At 53.0% G+C, this 15044-nt stretch overlaps 1 protein-coding gene across 2 annotated transcripts in view; it reads right to left on the bottom strand.

Annotated features, from left to right (window-relative positions):
* LOC119957156 (proto-oncogene vav-like) overlaps positions 1 to 14690 on the bottom strand; it is a 111054-nt gene extending 96364 nt beyond the window's left edge. The window contains exon 1 of one of the 2 annotated variants that reach the window (XM_038784927.1): positions 14276 to 14690. In XM_038784927.1, coding sequence (XP_038640855.1) covers positions 14276 to 14479 — 204 coding nt within the window. In that variant the 5' untranslated portion in view covers positions 14480 to 14690. The remainder of the gene's footprint in view (positions 1 to 14275) is intronic. The other variant, XM_038784926.1, reaches the window with a different exon arrangement.
* Between the last annotated feature and the right edge of the window lie 354 nt (positions 14691 to 15044).

Here is a 15044-nt window from a genome sequence, read left to right as displayed (position 1 = left end):
GTGCCATCAGAGACTGACGTTATATCAAGGCCATATCAGCTCTCTGGACATAAAGGATCCCACAGTACTGTCAAGGAAGAGCAAGGATTTGGATTTATTTATTGTTGTCAGGTGTAGCAAGGTACAGGGCATTATCCCTGGTGGGATGGTCAATGTCCACCCCTCCACCACATTATTTAAACCCATGATTTGGGCATTGCAGTCTTTGGGATCCTGCTGTGCACAGACTGGCTGCCATGTTGCCCGTAGCAGTGACCGCACCTCAAAGGCACTTCGCTGGCTGCTCGGTGCGCCGGGCCATCCTGGGAGTTGAGGAAGGCGCCGCGTAAATGCAAGTTGGGGGGCGGGTAGGGGGGAGGCCGCTTGCTTAAAGTTAATCCAATTGGCCAATGGGAAGTCTATTCCCATCCCAACTGGCTGCGCAGCTGGAAGAGCGGCCAATGGTGCGAGCGGGGGAGGGGTGGGTGGTCAGCGACAGGAGGTCATGTGATTAAGCCAGAGTTGGCATCTGTGCACCCCCCCCCCCACATTCGGTCATGATCCCAATCAGCTGAGGTAGCACCCAGCATCAATTTTAATTCAAAGTTCAAATTCCCAACACCTTAAGCTCTCCAATGCTTGGTTCCACTTCCTGCCCCCCTCCCCCACTAGTCTTTCATGTACTTCTGGTTCTGGGTTCCTGCAGCGTGTGCTGTGACTAACGGGTTTAACGCCAATGTAGCTATGTGTTTTACACCGAGAGGCCTCGAATGGCTGGCTCCTGCCGAAGCTGGTTTTCCTGCCTGATGTGTGTCGTCGGGCTGCATTGATGCCCTTAGCCCCCTTCCCCCACCCCTCCCCAGGCCCTGTTCACTCACTATATCTGGCAGAAGCCCCTAGAATATTCTGCAGCCTGCTGCACATGTTGTCTTTGACTTTGAGGAAGCCCTCGAAATGGAGGAAGTGGAACTGAGTTATTCCTCCCTCCCAGGCAGCCGAGGAGCTGCTGACGTTGGGTGAAAGATGTCCGTGCCCGATTTTAATGCAGCAGCGTTTAAAGAGAAGGGGGTTTAAGTACTGAGGGGTTGCGATTATTTCCAAAGGCCCGAGCCCTTCTGCAATTTTGGGTTCGATGATTTGTTGCCCGCACACTTGTGTCAACCTCCTCTGAGCCAGGAGGCAAGCCCCACTCCGCGGGCGTGAATACGTGCTGACGCCCCCGGCGCAGCGCTGAGGGGATATGTCACGGTCGGAGGTGTCCGTCTTTCAGGTAAGGCATTAAGCCGAGGCCCCCTCAGGCAGGCGTGAAAGGACCCACGAAGAGCAGGGGAATTCTCCCTTGGCGTCCTGGCCAACATTCATCCCTCAACCAACACCCACCAAACGGATTAACTGGTGATTATCTCATAGCTGTTTGTGGGATCCTGCTGTGCACAAATTGGCTGCCGCGTTTCCGACATTACAGCAGCGGTGACGGTCGCGATTTATCGGAAACGTTTCTCAGCGTCAATTTGGCCGTGGGGCCTTACTCTCCGGCTTTTTCGGCGAGAGCCACGCTGGGATTTACCCACACTTAGGGTCCGGTTTACCGGCTATGTCCCAGCGGAATCAGGGCGGGATGTGGCCGGTGGTTCCCCGGGGGAGGCCCACCCTAGGATTCACGGAGGCTGTAGCGCCACGTGAGACCGAACCAGGTCTTGCGAGACACTGCGATCTGGATGCCGCCCACAATGGGTGTGACCTGGTCTCGCACGGCCGTGCGCCCAGGTACACCGGCACTTGGGGGGGGGGGGGGGGGGGGGGGGATCTCCCAGGCGATCGGAGGCCGCCAGGTGGTCGGCCGCTGGCCAAGTTGGCACTCTGGCAGTGTTGGTGCCACCCGGGCACCTTGGCCCACCCTGCCAGCCTGGTGGCAGTGTGACCCGGGCACCTGTCCCTGACCACCCACGGTCTGGGAGACCCCCCCCCCCCCGAGGTGCCGTTACGCTGGGTCCACTTTTGTGCAGCCTCTCACGAGATTTAACAGCCCCATCATTGAGTCACCGAGTCAGAGGCGATGAGGCCTTTCGATCGCCCCCTACATTTCGAAAAGTGCTTAATGGGTGTAACGGGAATGTGAAAGACACTATATAAATGCAAATCTTGCTCTTGAACAGAGCAGTGGACCTGACAATATTTTTGCCGTTGCTTACTTAATACACGTACCCCATCTCGGGAATTGCGAAGAGAAAATGGGTGGGGCTGACGTCACTCTGACATACGCCCCACCAGGGATCTGTGTGTGTGGGGGGGGGGGGGGGGGGGGGGGGGGGGAATGTGTGTCAATCTCCAGTTGAAGATGTCGAAGTGATCATCTCCACGTTTCCGGCTGCCAAACACTCAACCAGAGGATTGACTGGAAACATTGGGGCCCTGAGGAGATTCAGTCCCTCTGCTGCTTCCCCCCCCCCCCCCCCCCCCCCCCCCCCCACCGACAATTAAACACTCCAGTGGGCATTTAATGCCCAGACAAAAGCCCCATCCCCACTGGCATTAACCTAACAGTGGGTGGGTGGGGAGACCCGAGGGAGGCTCAATGCCTGATCGAGGGGCTGACCGTGGAGGGAGGCAGACCCAGTGAGCGCTCCCCCGCAACCCTTACTACCAACCCCTAACCCCTGTGACACCCCAACTGCGACCTCCACACCCCCCCACACCCCCCCCCCCCACACCCCTCCCCCCCCCCCCCCCCCCCCCCTCCCCCACCCTTCCTCACTGTCAAGTGCCAGGTGATCCAGCGATGATCCTGGGCCTTGGGCGGGGTTCGTGCCTGACAGCAGCCGTCCACCTCCCCAGCGGCTCCTTAATAGAGCTGCTGACCTCTGATTGGTCGGCAGCAGCTCTGGGTGGACTGGACCTCGGCCCCGGGATTGTTGAACCAGGGGACGGACGGACGGCCCACCCCTGTCCAGTTAAGTGCCTGAGTGGAAAGACCCCCACCACCTCGGAGGTGAGCCTTGTCCCCTCCTACGCCATCTCAGAATTGCCCTGTATTTCCTTCTCCTTCAATGCCCAATGCTATTCTCTTCAATCCCCCAACCTGCCCCTTCCAAACTACACTCACCACTCCCTGAGGCACCATTTCCTGGTTAAAGATGAGCTCCCTGTTGGATTTATTGGTGACCTTCCGATATTTGAGACACATTGTGCTACCCTACATTTGGAACCACCTTCTCCACATGACTAGCCTATCGCACCCCTTCATAATTTCAAATCCTCTATCGAGTCACCTCTCTCTTTCCTCTGCCTTTGGAGAAAAGAGCCAGAGCCTGGTTTGCCTTTGCCGCTCACTCAGTTCTGGAGCTATGAGTGGAAATCACTTTGGGCAACTTTTCCAGTGGGCCCATGTCTCATTTTTGCAACATGGAGACCAGCTCCGTGCTCAATGCCCTCAGTGGGGTCTAACCAAGATCAGATAACCTCTCGGCCGCTCAGTTCTATTCCTTCACCGTTGATGCAAATCCGTTAGTGAACGCCTCCATTAATGCTGCCTCGCGCGACGACCAGGATGCTGGAGGTTGAACTGGGCCTTCTCTCGTCGACTAGCTCCCATGTTGTTACAGAAAGGTCAGGACCACCGCTGTTAACACTGGGTCCCTGGTCAGCACAATGCAACTTGTGGTGGCACATTATCAGTAACACACTCAAAATGAGTCAGCTTACCAAAGAGCTGTGGTTTGACAGCAAAGCACTGGCTCACTCTCTACATGCTTATTACAAATTCCCACAGCTTGGGGGGAGGGGTAGGCTGGGACTAAGTTGCAATGATACACCTTCAGACGCTTCAATAGTGAACAAAATGTTACGCTCCAGTCGTAACCCTATAATAAGGAGGAAACAAGTCTCTTCTTATTCGACTCCAAGTTTATCGTGTTCAGTAATCACTTCTCCAACAAAACAGTGCCTCTTGTATCCCTTTTATATATCGGTTCAGTCTAATAAACAATAAGTGCAACCTATTAAACAATTAAACAATCAAAAACCCAATCTCAACTTAAGTTTAGGGGACATGAACTCTTTGCTAACACAAAAAGGGATTTATTTGCAGTGATCATCAAGAGCAGCAGCATGTTTGCAGTGAGTTCGAAAATACCTCTGCCCAAGAGAACCCCTCCCCCTGGGGTGATTCACCATTCTGAGTCCTGATTGGTGATCCTGATCAGGTGACCCTTACTCTGCTGTGTTGCCCTTAAAGGGGACAGTCATCAGAGGGGTAGGGTTTTATTTACCAATGGGAAGTTATAGGCCTTTAGCTTTTCAGCAGTAACGATAATACCTCGGCCAAGGGGCCATTGGAGGTCCTGCAGCACAAGGCCCTGTCCCCTGGCTCCCTCCCACCTCTCTCCTGAGGGATATGGTTCATACCTCATTGAGGGATCTGTAGTCAGATCATAAGGGGACTATTCTCTACATGCTAACTTAAATGGATATCATTGGAACTCGTCACAATTGAACACGTGGACAATTGACAACCTGCGGCCTTTTGGTGGAGATCACATCAAAAAGAAAGGCTTGTACTTCTTTATCCCCTTTTATGACCTTAGGCTGTCTGAATGTGCTTTACAGCCGCTGAACTGGGATTAGTATAGATTGGTATTTGATGGTTGGCACAGGAATGGTGGGCCGAAGGGCCTGTTTCTCTGCTGTATGGCTCGATGGAGTACTTCAGAAGTGTCATGACTGTTGTACTGCAGGAAACATGACTGCTGAAATAAGCACAGTAAGATCCCACAAACAGCAATGTGACAGCCAATAGATCATCTGAGGGATAAATATTGGCCAGGCTGCCTGGAAGGCCCTGCCAGGGGGTAGAGCCTGACGCTGGGCTGTGTACAGAGATACAGGGCAGGCCTCGGTCACCAACGTAGGCACCAAGGAACATCTTTAGAGAAGGACATTGTCGTGATATGCATCACTGTGTATACACAAGGGGTTAATGTAAATACACTACAACTAAGTAACCACCAGAGGGAACACCAGAGATGTCATGACATGCAGACACGCAACCAATGGGTCATTAGAACAGGACACAACCAATGGGTAATCAGGACACCCAGAGATGGCATTACCACAAGGGGGCACTTCACAACCCATATAAAAAGGACAAGGCACACAGGCTCTGCCTCTTTCACCGCCAGAAACCAAGAGAGCAGGACAGGGTTGATTATCAGCAACATCACACCCTAGCACATGGTCGAGAGCAAGCTTGTATAGTTAGCAGAATAGACTGAGTTACTAGAGGCAGATTAGGCGAGTGTCGAACTCATTTAGGAGAATTGTTAATCGTTCAATAAATACGTTGAACTTATCTCCGAGTCTGGGGCATCTTTCAGCAGAGCCGACATCAAGTTGCAGCTTACGTTACTCGCGGTAACACAGCAGGCACGTGCACGGAGAGGAGTAAGGAGGGAATTCACGAGCTTTGGGCCCTGGGCAGCTGGAGGCAAGGCCGGCAATGACAGAGTGAGAAGAAAATTGGGGATGCCCGAGATCGGGGCTGGAATTGTGGACAGGTCCCAGGCCTTCTGACCCTGGGCCCCCTTCCCCCTTCTCCTACCCCACCCTGATAAGTTTACCAAAAAGGCCGAGTTCCTGCAGGTTTCTAAAACCTGACTCTCTATTTCCTGATTTCGATGATTTCCTTTCGCGACACTTTGACACGTCCTGCTCCCCCCCCCCCCCCCCCCCCCCCGCCACCATCGGCCTTCACCCCGTTCAGACCCCAGTCCGGCCTGATCGATCCGATCACGGCCTAGCACATGGTAGACAACTGAATTTTTAAAAATTGATGATGGTTAAGATGTCTGATGTGAGTAGGATGTACAGACGTTGTCAGAATGTGCTCAAGTTCCTCAATTGTGGCCCAGAATAAGCTGGTCGGCTCTGTTCCGTATTGTAAGCCCCTCGGAACGTTTCACTTTCAATTCAAAACACAAACCGCTGTAATCATCGTGTCAGCAATGTCTGATAAAGAATAGGTTTGCCAGAGGTGCTCCTGTTAATGGTGGGTGGTTGGCAAAGTCAAGGTTAAGGATGGACTGGCCATTGATTCATGAAGTATTCTTGAGCACATGCGCATAAGAACATGTGAACATATGTCCGAACGCACCAATCATGGGCAGGAGCAGGCTGCCCAGCCCTCTGCGCCTGCTTTGCCATTTGACCATATCCGATCTGATTGTGGCTTCAACTCTACCTCCTCTCCCCGACCCTTTGACTCCCTTGTTAATCAGGGATTGACCTCACTCGACCTCAAAAAATACTCGACGACCCAACCTCTGGGAACTCCACAGGCGGACCACCTTCAGGGAGAAAACACTTTTCCTCGCGTCCGTCTCAATGGGAAACCCCTTCATTTGAAACCGTGGGCAGGATTTTCCGTGTTGGCACGTTGGAGGCACCCATATGTAAAGCGGCATTCTGTAAACAAACCAGCCGTCGGGGAAAGGATTCGAGATGGATTTCACCCATCTGGCTCAGGATCTAGTCACCAAGCCCAACCCCTGTGCTAAAGTAGGCCCTGTTTTAAGTTATTTCTCTCAAGACCCCTTACTCCCTATCAAAGCAATGACTGACCTAGGGCTTGGTGCGGCCTCCAGGGGAGGCAGCACGAGACCTTCTTTCATCGAGCTGGCTAAGACAACAACAACTTGCATTTATGTAGCGCTTCAAACTCATAGAACATAGAACAGTATAGCACAGAACAGGCCCTTCGGCCCTCGATGTTGTGCCGAGCAATGATCACCCTACTTAAACCCACGTAACCCGTATACCCGTAACCCAACAATCCCCCCATTAACCTTACACTACGGGCAATTTAGCATGACCAATCCACCTAACCTGCACATCTTTGGACTGTGGGAGGAAACCGGAGCACCCGGAGGAAACCCACGCACACACGGGGAGGACGTGCAGACTCCACACAGACAGTGACCCAGCCGGGAATCGAACCTGGGACCCTGGAGCTGTGAAGCATTGATGCTAACCACCATGCTACCGTGAGGCCCAAATGGGAGCATAACCATTCTAAATTTGACACCGAGCCACTGAAGGAGCTGGATTCTCCGTTTGGGAGACTGTCTCCACGCCAACGTGAGAACCCTGGTCTTTTACGCCAGGAAAACTGGCATCAAAAGGCCACTGATTCGCCGTTTTGCTGGGGGATAGCAGGGAGACAGCGTACAGCTTGCAGCTTTAGCTGCCGCTACGGTCCTGAGCCACGTATGCGCACAGCCATGCTTCATGGCGGACTCAGCCTGCGAACCCGGACCACAAAAGTAGTGCCCCCCTTCGGCCGCTCGCACGCCCCGGACCGCCCGCCCACAGTGCTCCCAGCCCCAACTGAAGCCCCCCCCCCCCAACGCAGTTCGGCCCTCCTCCGACTGTGGCAGCACCAGACTGAGTCCGCAGCCGACACGCGAGGTACCCGGACGGTGTGAACACACGTAACCCACGCCGTCGGGAACTCGGCCGGTCGGGGACGGAGCATCGCGGGGTGGGCCTTAGGCAATGGCCTGGGGCCATGGATAGTCTGCGCGGCGTACTCCGAGAGTACGGTGCTTTTCAGGGGTGGAGGGGGGGAGAATACAAAATCCAGCGCCGCTCCCGGTCAAAACGGATTCTCCTCCCGTTGCCAAATGCGATCTCAGCATCGGGGGGGGGGGGGGGGGGGCAGAGAATCCAGTCCGAAGGGCTTCTTAAAGGAGACCACCTTTAGTGGATTGAGTTTAGGGATGGAATACACTAAGTGGCCAGATGCAGCTACTAATGGCAAGGTGATGAAAATCAAGAGGCCAGAATTGAGGGGGGGTGGAGAGGGGGGGGGGGAGAACGCAGGTTTTCGGGGGGGGTTGCAGGACGGGAGGGGGGCGGTTACAAGGACAATGGCCGGTCGCGAACACGGAGAGATTTGAAAACAAGGATGAGAATTATTTCCCCTTTCGAAGACCTTTCCCTTCGCAGAGTGTCCCTCGGGAAAGGGGTTCGACCCAGGGCTCTCCTCACTGTAACCCCCCCCCCCCCCCCCACCCCAGCAGAAAGTTAGTGAGTCTGCGCCAGGGCTGCGGGCAGCACTGAGGCCTAATCAGCGGGCTGGTGCCAGGGGCAAATGGACAGGCAAGGTGGTCAAGGTGCCATTGACATCGTGAACCCTGAAGAACACTGTTTCATTGGCCGCCAGTGCTGAAAATACAAGAAGCTGCTAATGTTTTGAATTCTCCCCGTACCGATAGAGAAGAGGGTGGGGAAATACAATGGGGGAGGTGGGGGGGGGGGTTAGATACATTGAAAATATAAGTTTTGTACATCACGTCCTCCTGAAATCCAACATTAAATTTTTTGATGATACGCATCTCATTTCAACTCAAAAATCCATTACCCCCCCCCCCCTCTTCTTGCCAAGTTGATCTTTAGATGTTAATGGGAAAAAGAGGACCTGAATTTATATAGCGCCTCTTATGATAACCGCCAATGAACCATAGCCATTGTTGCAATGTAGCCATTGTTGCAATGTAAGCAATGTAGCCATTGTTGCGATGTAGGAGACGCAGAATCCAGTTTGTACACAGCCAGCTCTCACAGATGAAATCAGTGACCACGATAGTCTTGTTTTAAGTGTTGGCAGGTGGGGTAGACGTTGGCCAGGAGTCCAGAGCAAGCTCCCCCCTCCCACCCGACACATCCACGGCACAGTGCTACAGTCCCCGTTGGTGTGTATGTGGGGAAGTACTTGGTAAAGCGGACGCATGTCGTGTATGATATTTCCGCACAGTTCCAACAGGGGGAGGGGCTGATTATTCACATGTTGCTTCGGGCTGTTTAGCACACTGGGCTAAATCGCTGGCTTTGAAAGCAGACCCAGTAGGCCAGCAGCACGGTTCGATTCCCTTAACAGCCTCCCTGAACAGGCGCCGGAATGTGGCGACTAGGGGCTTTTCACAGTAGCTTCATTGAAGTCTACTTGTGACAATAAGCGATTTTCATTTCATTTTCATATCCGTGACACATATTCAATATTCAGCCACCTGTAATCAGAAAGGAATGTTCCCCTTCTCTGCACTTGCTCCAGCGATGGAAATCCCAGTGTGTGGAAACACATTGCTGTTAATCACACGTTCCTACAAGAGGTCACAACGCAAAGCCAGATGATACACAGTGGCACGGTGATTAGCACCGCTGCCTCACAGCGCCAGGGACCCGGGTTCGATTCCCCGCTGGGTCACTGTCTGTGCGGAGTCTGCACGTTCTCCCCGTGTCTGCGTGGGTTTCCTCCGGGTGCTCCGGTTTCCTCCCACAGTCCAAAGATGTGCAGGTTAGGTGGATTGGCCGTAATAAATTGCCCTTGGTGACCAAAGGTCTGCGGGTTATGGGGTTGTGGGGATAGAGTGGGGGCCTGGGCCAAAATAGGGGGCTCTTTCAGAGGGTCGGTACAGACCCAATGGACTGAATGGCCTCCCCCTGCACTGGAAGGATTCTATGATACTTATAGGTGTGTCAGTATTACCACAAAGCATCAGTTACTTCAGTGCCTGTAAACCCAGTTCCCACCCAGATTGGTACAGAGCTGCTCCAAACTGCATCCTAAATACGTTAAACTTAAGACGGTTATGCCAACGCTCTCCCAAACCCATTCAAAACTTCAGAATTCTCGGTCTCTCTCGATCTGTTTTCCTCACAATCGACAGCTTCGAATTCACCCATTCGTTCACCTCATCTTAACACGTTGCTCTTTTGAACCATGGTCTTTGACCTTTCCTGGGAGGACCGGCAAAACCCTGCACCATGACACGATACAGAGTCCTGCATTCAATTGTCCTATCGCCCTGCCTTTTACATGTCAAACACAGTCATATTACCCAACGCTGTCCATTATGGGGAAGTAACATATTGTGTAGCAGCAGAACAAGGCGGCTTTCATTAAATTCAAAATAGTTTGGTCTTGAGGTTTATGTTTTCAATCTGCCTCCCAGTGAATGCAGCACTAACACTGACCGATTGTAATACTAAACAATATTAATCCACACAAACATGTTCGCTTTCCGACGAAGCCTCCCCTTATCCTTCCTAAAGCAAGCACGGCAGCACAGTGGTTAGCACCGCTGCCTCACAGCGCCAGGGTCCCGGGTTCGATTCCGGCTTGGGTCACTGTCTGTGCGGAGTCTTGCACATCCTCCCCGTGTCTGCGTGGGTTTCCTCCGGGTGCTCCAGTTTCCTCCCACAGTCCAAAGATGTGCAGGTTAGGGTCGATTGGCCATGCTAAATTGTCCCTTTAATGTTCAAAAAGGTTAGGGAGGGGTTACGGGGATAGGGCGGGGGAATGAGACTGCGTAGGGCTGCTCTTTCAGTGGGTCGGTGCAGACTCGATGGGCCAAATGGCCTCTTGCCTGCACTGTCGGGATTCCCATGGTTCAAAGTTAATGGACAGCAACTGAGATGAACATGTAATTAACATTCTTAAGCTTTAATTGCCTGCCTTTGGCGAATTGTCAAGAGGGACTAGACTAATCCCACTTTGACTCTTCCCACAGCTTCCGATATCCCGGAGCTCCCAGTGGCAATTTTAACTTGTTGGCAGAGCCGGGGTCTCACTAACCCCCCCCCCCCCCCCCTCCACCCCCCACCTACCTCCACCCCACCTTCCCCAGTCCCACTCCGACTTCTCTGTCATTTTAAAATAAACCTCGATGGAACCCTCCTCAGAAGTTTCTCTGCACACCCCCCCCCCCCCCCCCCCGGGCTGGGGGACACGTCCGCCCCCCCCCCCCCCCCGCTGGGGACACGCTCAGCATTCCAAGACCCCTAATTATGATAGCTCCCCACCGCCTGCCGTTATCCCGGCGAAGCTTGAGCAGCTCTGTGATTGAGTGGCCGATCGCCAGACTGCCCCGGCGTCTCACCGGCGGGTTAACCCTCCCTGTCTGTGGGAAACAGACAGCATTCGGGAATTATGGCATGAATCAGGGAAAGGAAATGAAGATAAAATGAAAATCGCTTATTGTCACGAGTAGACTTCAAATGAAGTTACTGTGAAAAGCCCCTAGTCGCCACATTCCGGCGCCTGTCCGGGGAGGCTGGTACGGGAATCGAACCCGTGCTGCTGGCCTGCCTTGGTCTGCTTTCAAAAGCCAGCGATTTAGCCCAGTGTGCTAAACCAGCCCCTTGTCGCTTTGCCGAGATAATCTGACCGGCCCAAGTTATGAAGTCGACATTTAATTCCAATAGCTCCTTAATCCATCATCACATTCGTTACAAGTGGGTTGCTACGGTTGATTCAGTTTTTATCCTCACATGCCCCAGCCACCTCCTCCAAATGGCCATTCTTGACGCCCAAGCCCAGAGAGCAGGCTATTCAACTGCAGAAGCAATCATTGGTGTCATCCTCCGTCGCCGTCTTATTAAGAGGACCATAAGGTTCATTTCACTGAATTCTCCTGACCGTCCACCACCGTCCCACCTCATATTATTCTGCTGTCAACTCCTCCCTGCAGCCTGGAGCACTTGTGTAGCCCCTCGGTCTGAACCACACACATCAGAGGTTTATGTTTACCAGCCAGTCACCAGCTAACCAGCCCCCTGCAGCCTCAATTCGAAACTCGCGTCTCTGCACCCCCTGACTCTCACACTGGCAATGCCACGATTTTAAATTTCACACCTGTGTTAGCAAACACCACCCACGCCCCCCCCCCACTTTACTCTGAAACCCAGCTCCTCCGACCTACAACCCTCCGAGATCTCTGGCCTCTTGTCATTTTGCCCTCAGGCATATCCCTATTTTTCCATCGCTCTGGCTGTGGCCGGACCTTCAGCAGCCCAGGTCCTAAACTCTGCAACTCCCTCCCTGAATCTCTCTCCTGTCTCTCTCTCTCTCTCTCTCTCTTTTCCCTTCGAATGCTCCTTTAAAAACCTTCGTGTGCGGTTTGCGGTCAAATTTTGTTTGATAAACTCTCCTGTGAAGCCATCTCGGGGCGATTTACGTTAAAGGAGCTTTGTAAATGCGAGTTTTTGCTGTGTGCGCTGGCAGTCAGGCAGTTGCTGGGGATGGGGGGTGGGGGACTAATCACTAATCACTGCTGCCCCAGGCTAGGAGAGTGAAAAAACAATTGGGAAGATTTGCTGCTTCTGGTAGTTGTCCAGAATGTGTGTGTGTGTGTGGGTGGGTGGTGTGTGTGCATGTGCATGTGCAAGTGTGCGTGCATTTGTGTGCAAATGCATATGTGCGTGGGTGCATGTGAGTGTGTGCACGCATGTGTGTGTACACATGCATGTGTATGTGTGTACGCATGCATGTGCGTGTGCACATTCGCATGTGTGTACATGTGCGTATGCAGGTGTATGTATGCATACATGTGCTTGTGTGCATCTGTGTGCATCTGCACGTGTGTGCATGCGCATGTGTGCATATATGTGTGTATGCACATTGTTCATGTGCGTGCATGAGAGCGCATATGTGTGTCTTCATGTGCGTGAGTGCCCATATATGTGCGTGTGTGTGTGTTGCACACTGTGCATGTGTCTGCATATGTGCAATGTGTGTGCTGTGTGTGTGCGTGCATGTGTGGTGCATGCGTGCGTGGTACATGTGTGTTTGTGTGTGTGTGCTTGTGCAATTGTATGCATGCGCTCTGTGTGATAATTGTGTGTGTGCGTATGTGTTTGTGTGTGTGTGTCACGGATTGGCCATGATAAATTACCTTTAGTGTTCTAAAAAATGTTAGGAGGGGTTATTGGGTTACAGGGATAGGGTGGAAGTAAGGGCTTAAGTGGGTCAGTGCAGACACGATGGGCCGAATGGCCTCCTTCTGCACTGTGTGTATGTTCTATGTGTGCATGTGTGTGCCTGCGTTCATGGTGCGCCTGTGCGTGGTGCGTATGTGCGTGCACGCAAGACCAGCACGGGGCACATGATGATTGCTTCTGCAGTTGAATAGCCTACTCGCTGGGCTTGGGCGTCAAGAATGGCCATTTGGAGGAGGTGGCCGGGGCACGTGAGGGTAAAAACCGAATCGACCGCGTCAACCGCCTTGTGACAAATGTGATGATGGATTAAGGAGCTATTGGAATTAAAATGTCGACTTCATAACTTGGGTCGGTCAGATTATCTCGGTAAAGCGACAAGCTAACTCACGTCAGGGGAATCATTGCCTGTGAATCACCGGCATTGATAGTCCCGGTTTTGTTTGGGGAATTGTTCCACCCTCCTGACCTCAATCAGAGAAAGGTCTTAATTCCATCCAGGCAAGGGTTCCCGTCATGTTTTGGCCTCTTTGACTCTCACCCGAGCACTCAGACGTCACATTGGAGGCTAGAGTTAACCATCGGCAGGCTGGTGAATCACCGCACGTGTGGGCTACCTGTCAACTGTTGGGAATTCTGTGCTGTCTTTCCATTGTTAACCTGCTGGTACCGAGGTCAGATCGAGCGGCGTTGACAATAGCCCAGCTGGGAGCCAGGTGCTGAAAGGGTTAAGTCACGAGCAGTTTGCATAGACTCAGTCAGCAGTGCCCTGAATACGGATGTTTGAAGGGTGATCTGAGCAGTGCCAAGACAATTAAAAGATTCGATAGGGTAGAGGGAAGGAAACTACTTTCCCAGCTTGTGGGGGGTGTTGGGGGGGGGGGGGGGGGGGGGGGAGCCCAGGACAACCGGACAGGACCTCAAAATGTGAGCCTGTCCGTTCTGGGAGCGCTCCTCCGTACGATCACAATCTGAAACTCGCTGCCGCTAATGACCAGGGGTCTACTGAGCATTTCCAACACGAGATCGATGCCTTTTTTGTTTGGTCAGGATCGGGTTAAAGAAGCGAGGCGTGGAGATGGAGTTAAGATACAGACCAGCCGTGGTCTAGCTGGACAATGGGACAGACGCGAGGGGGCGGAATGGCCTCCTCCTGTATCTAGGATGGGCAATCTCACCGCGGACCAGGGGCTGAAACGGGAATCTGTGTCGATGGTGAGTGAGACCAGCTCCCTGGGCTATTCGGGAGGGTGGGGCGTGGGGGTCTGCCAGGATATTTTGCGGAGATGCCGGCGTTGGACTGGGGTGGGCACAGTAAGAGGTCTTCCAACACCAGGCTAAAGTCCAACAAGTATGCTTCGAATCACTAGCTTTCGGAGCGCAGCTCCTTCCTCAGGTGAACTGGATATTTTAACACCCTGTTTCACCGCCAGACGCGACCCCCCCCCGCCCCCCCGACATGACATTTCGCTACAGGGAATAACAGGAGAGGGGAGGTAGGGGTAAGGGAAGTGTTCGAGCTTACCTGAGACATCTGAGGTCGCAGATTGATCTCCTTGAGGTTGATGGAGTGCGGCCGCAGGTTGTTGAGAAGCTGACAGAGCAGAACGCCATCTCGCAGGGCCCAGGCCAGGTCACAGACCTGAGCATTGGGCCAGGTCACCCGGTGATTGGGGGGCAACACTTTACAGTCAATCAGCCAGTTGGCACATTGCCGCCAATGCTCCATCTCCCAACAGTCCACCACACAGGGCACCGAATTCCAGCAGTTTGGGGAGGGGAAAGAACGAAGGGAGAACGTGACAAAATTAAATTGAAACGCAGAAGCCCTTGCCCTGCCACCTGCTTACTGCATTTCCTGCTTCGACTGTTTCCTCCAGAGAGAAGCTTGTTTCTAAACCACTGGCTCCTTCCTCTTCCAATCTTCTAATGAAAGACTCAGTGATAGAGGTGTGCAGCACCCTGGGAAATGCAGTCCGACAACCCGAGGTGGACTACAAACCCCAAAGGACTTCACAGAGAGCCCAGGGTGACTCATTCTCAAACAGCGTCAGGCTCCCTCTATGTACTGGGAGTTTTGCTCCACTTTCTGTTCCAGCCTTTACTTTTTTTTAAAATTGTATTTTATTTTCCCAGAGCCTTGACAGGGAGTGGGATAGTTTGATCTTGGTTTCGGACAACGCTCGGCACAACATCGAGGGCCGAAGGGCCTGTTCTGTGCTGTACTGTTCTACGTTCTATATTTTCCCCTTTACTTCTACCCTTCCCCCCCCCCCCCCCCCCCCCACCCCCGA

Source organism: Scyliorhinus canicula, chromosome 25, assembly GCF_902713615.1.
Source record: "Scyliorhinus canicula chromosome 25, sScyCan1.1, whole genome shotgun sequence".
Lineage (NCBI taxonomy): Eukaryota > Metazoa > Chordata > Chondrichthyes > Carcharhiniformes > Scyliorhinidae > Scyliorhinus > Scyliorhinus canicula.
Note: the sequence above shows the minus strand (reverse complement) of the source record. Positions and strands in the feature narration are given on the sequence as shown.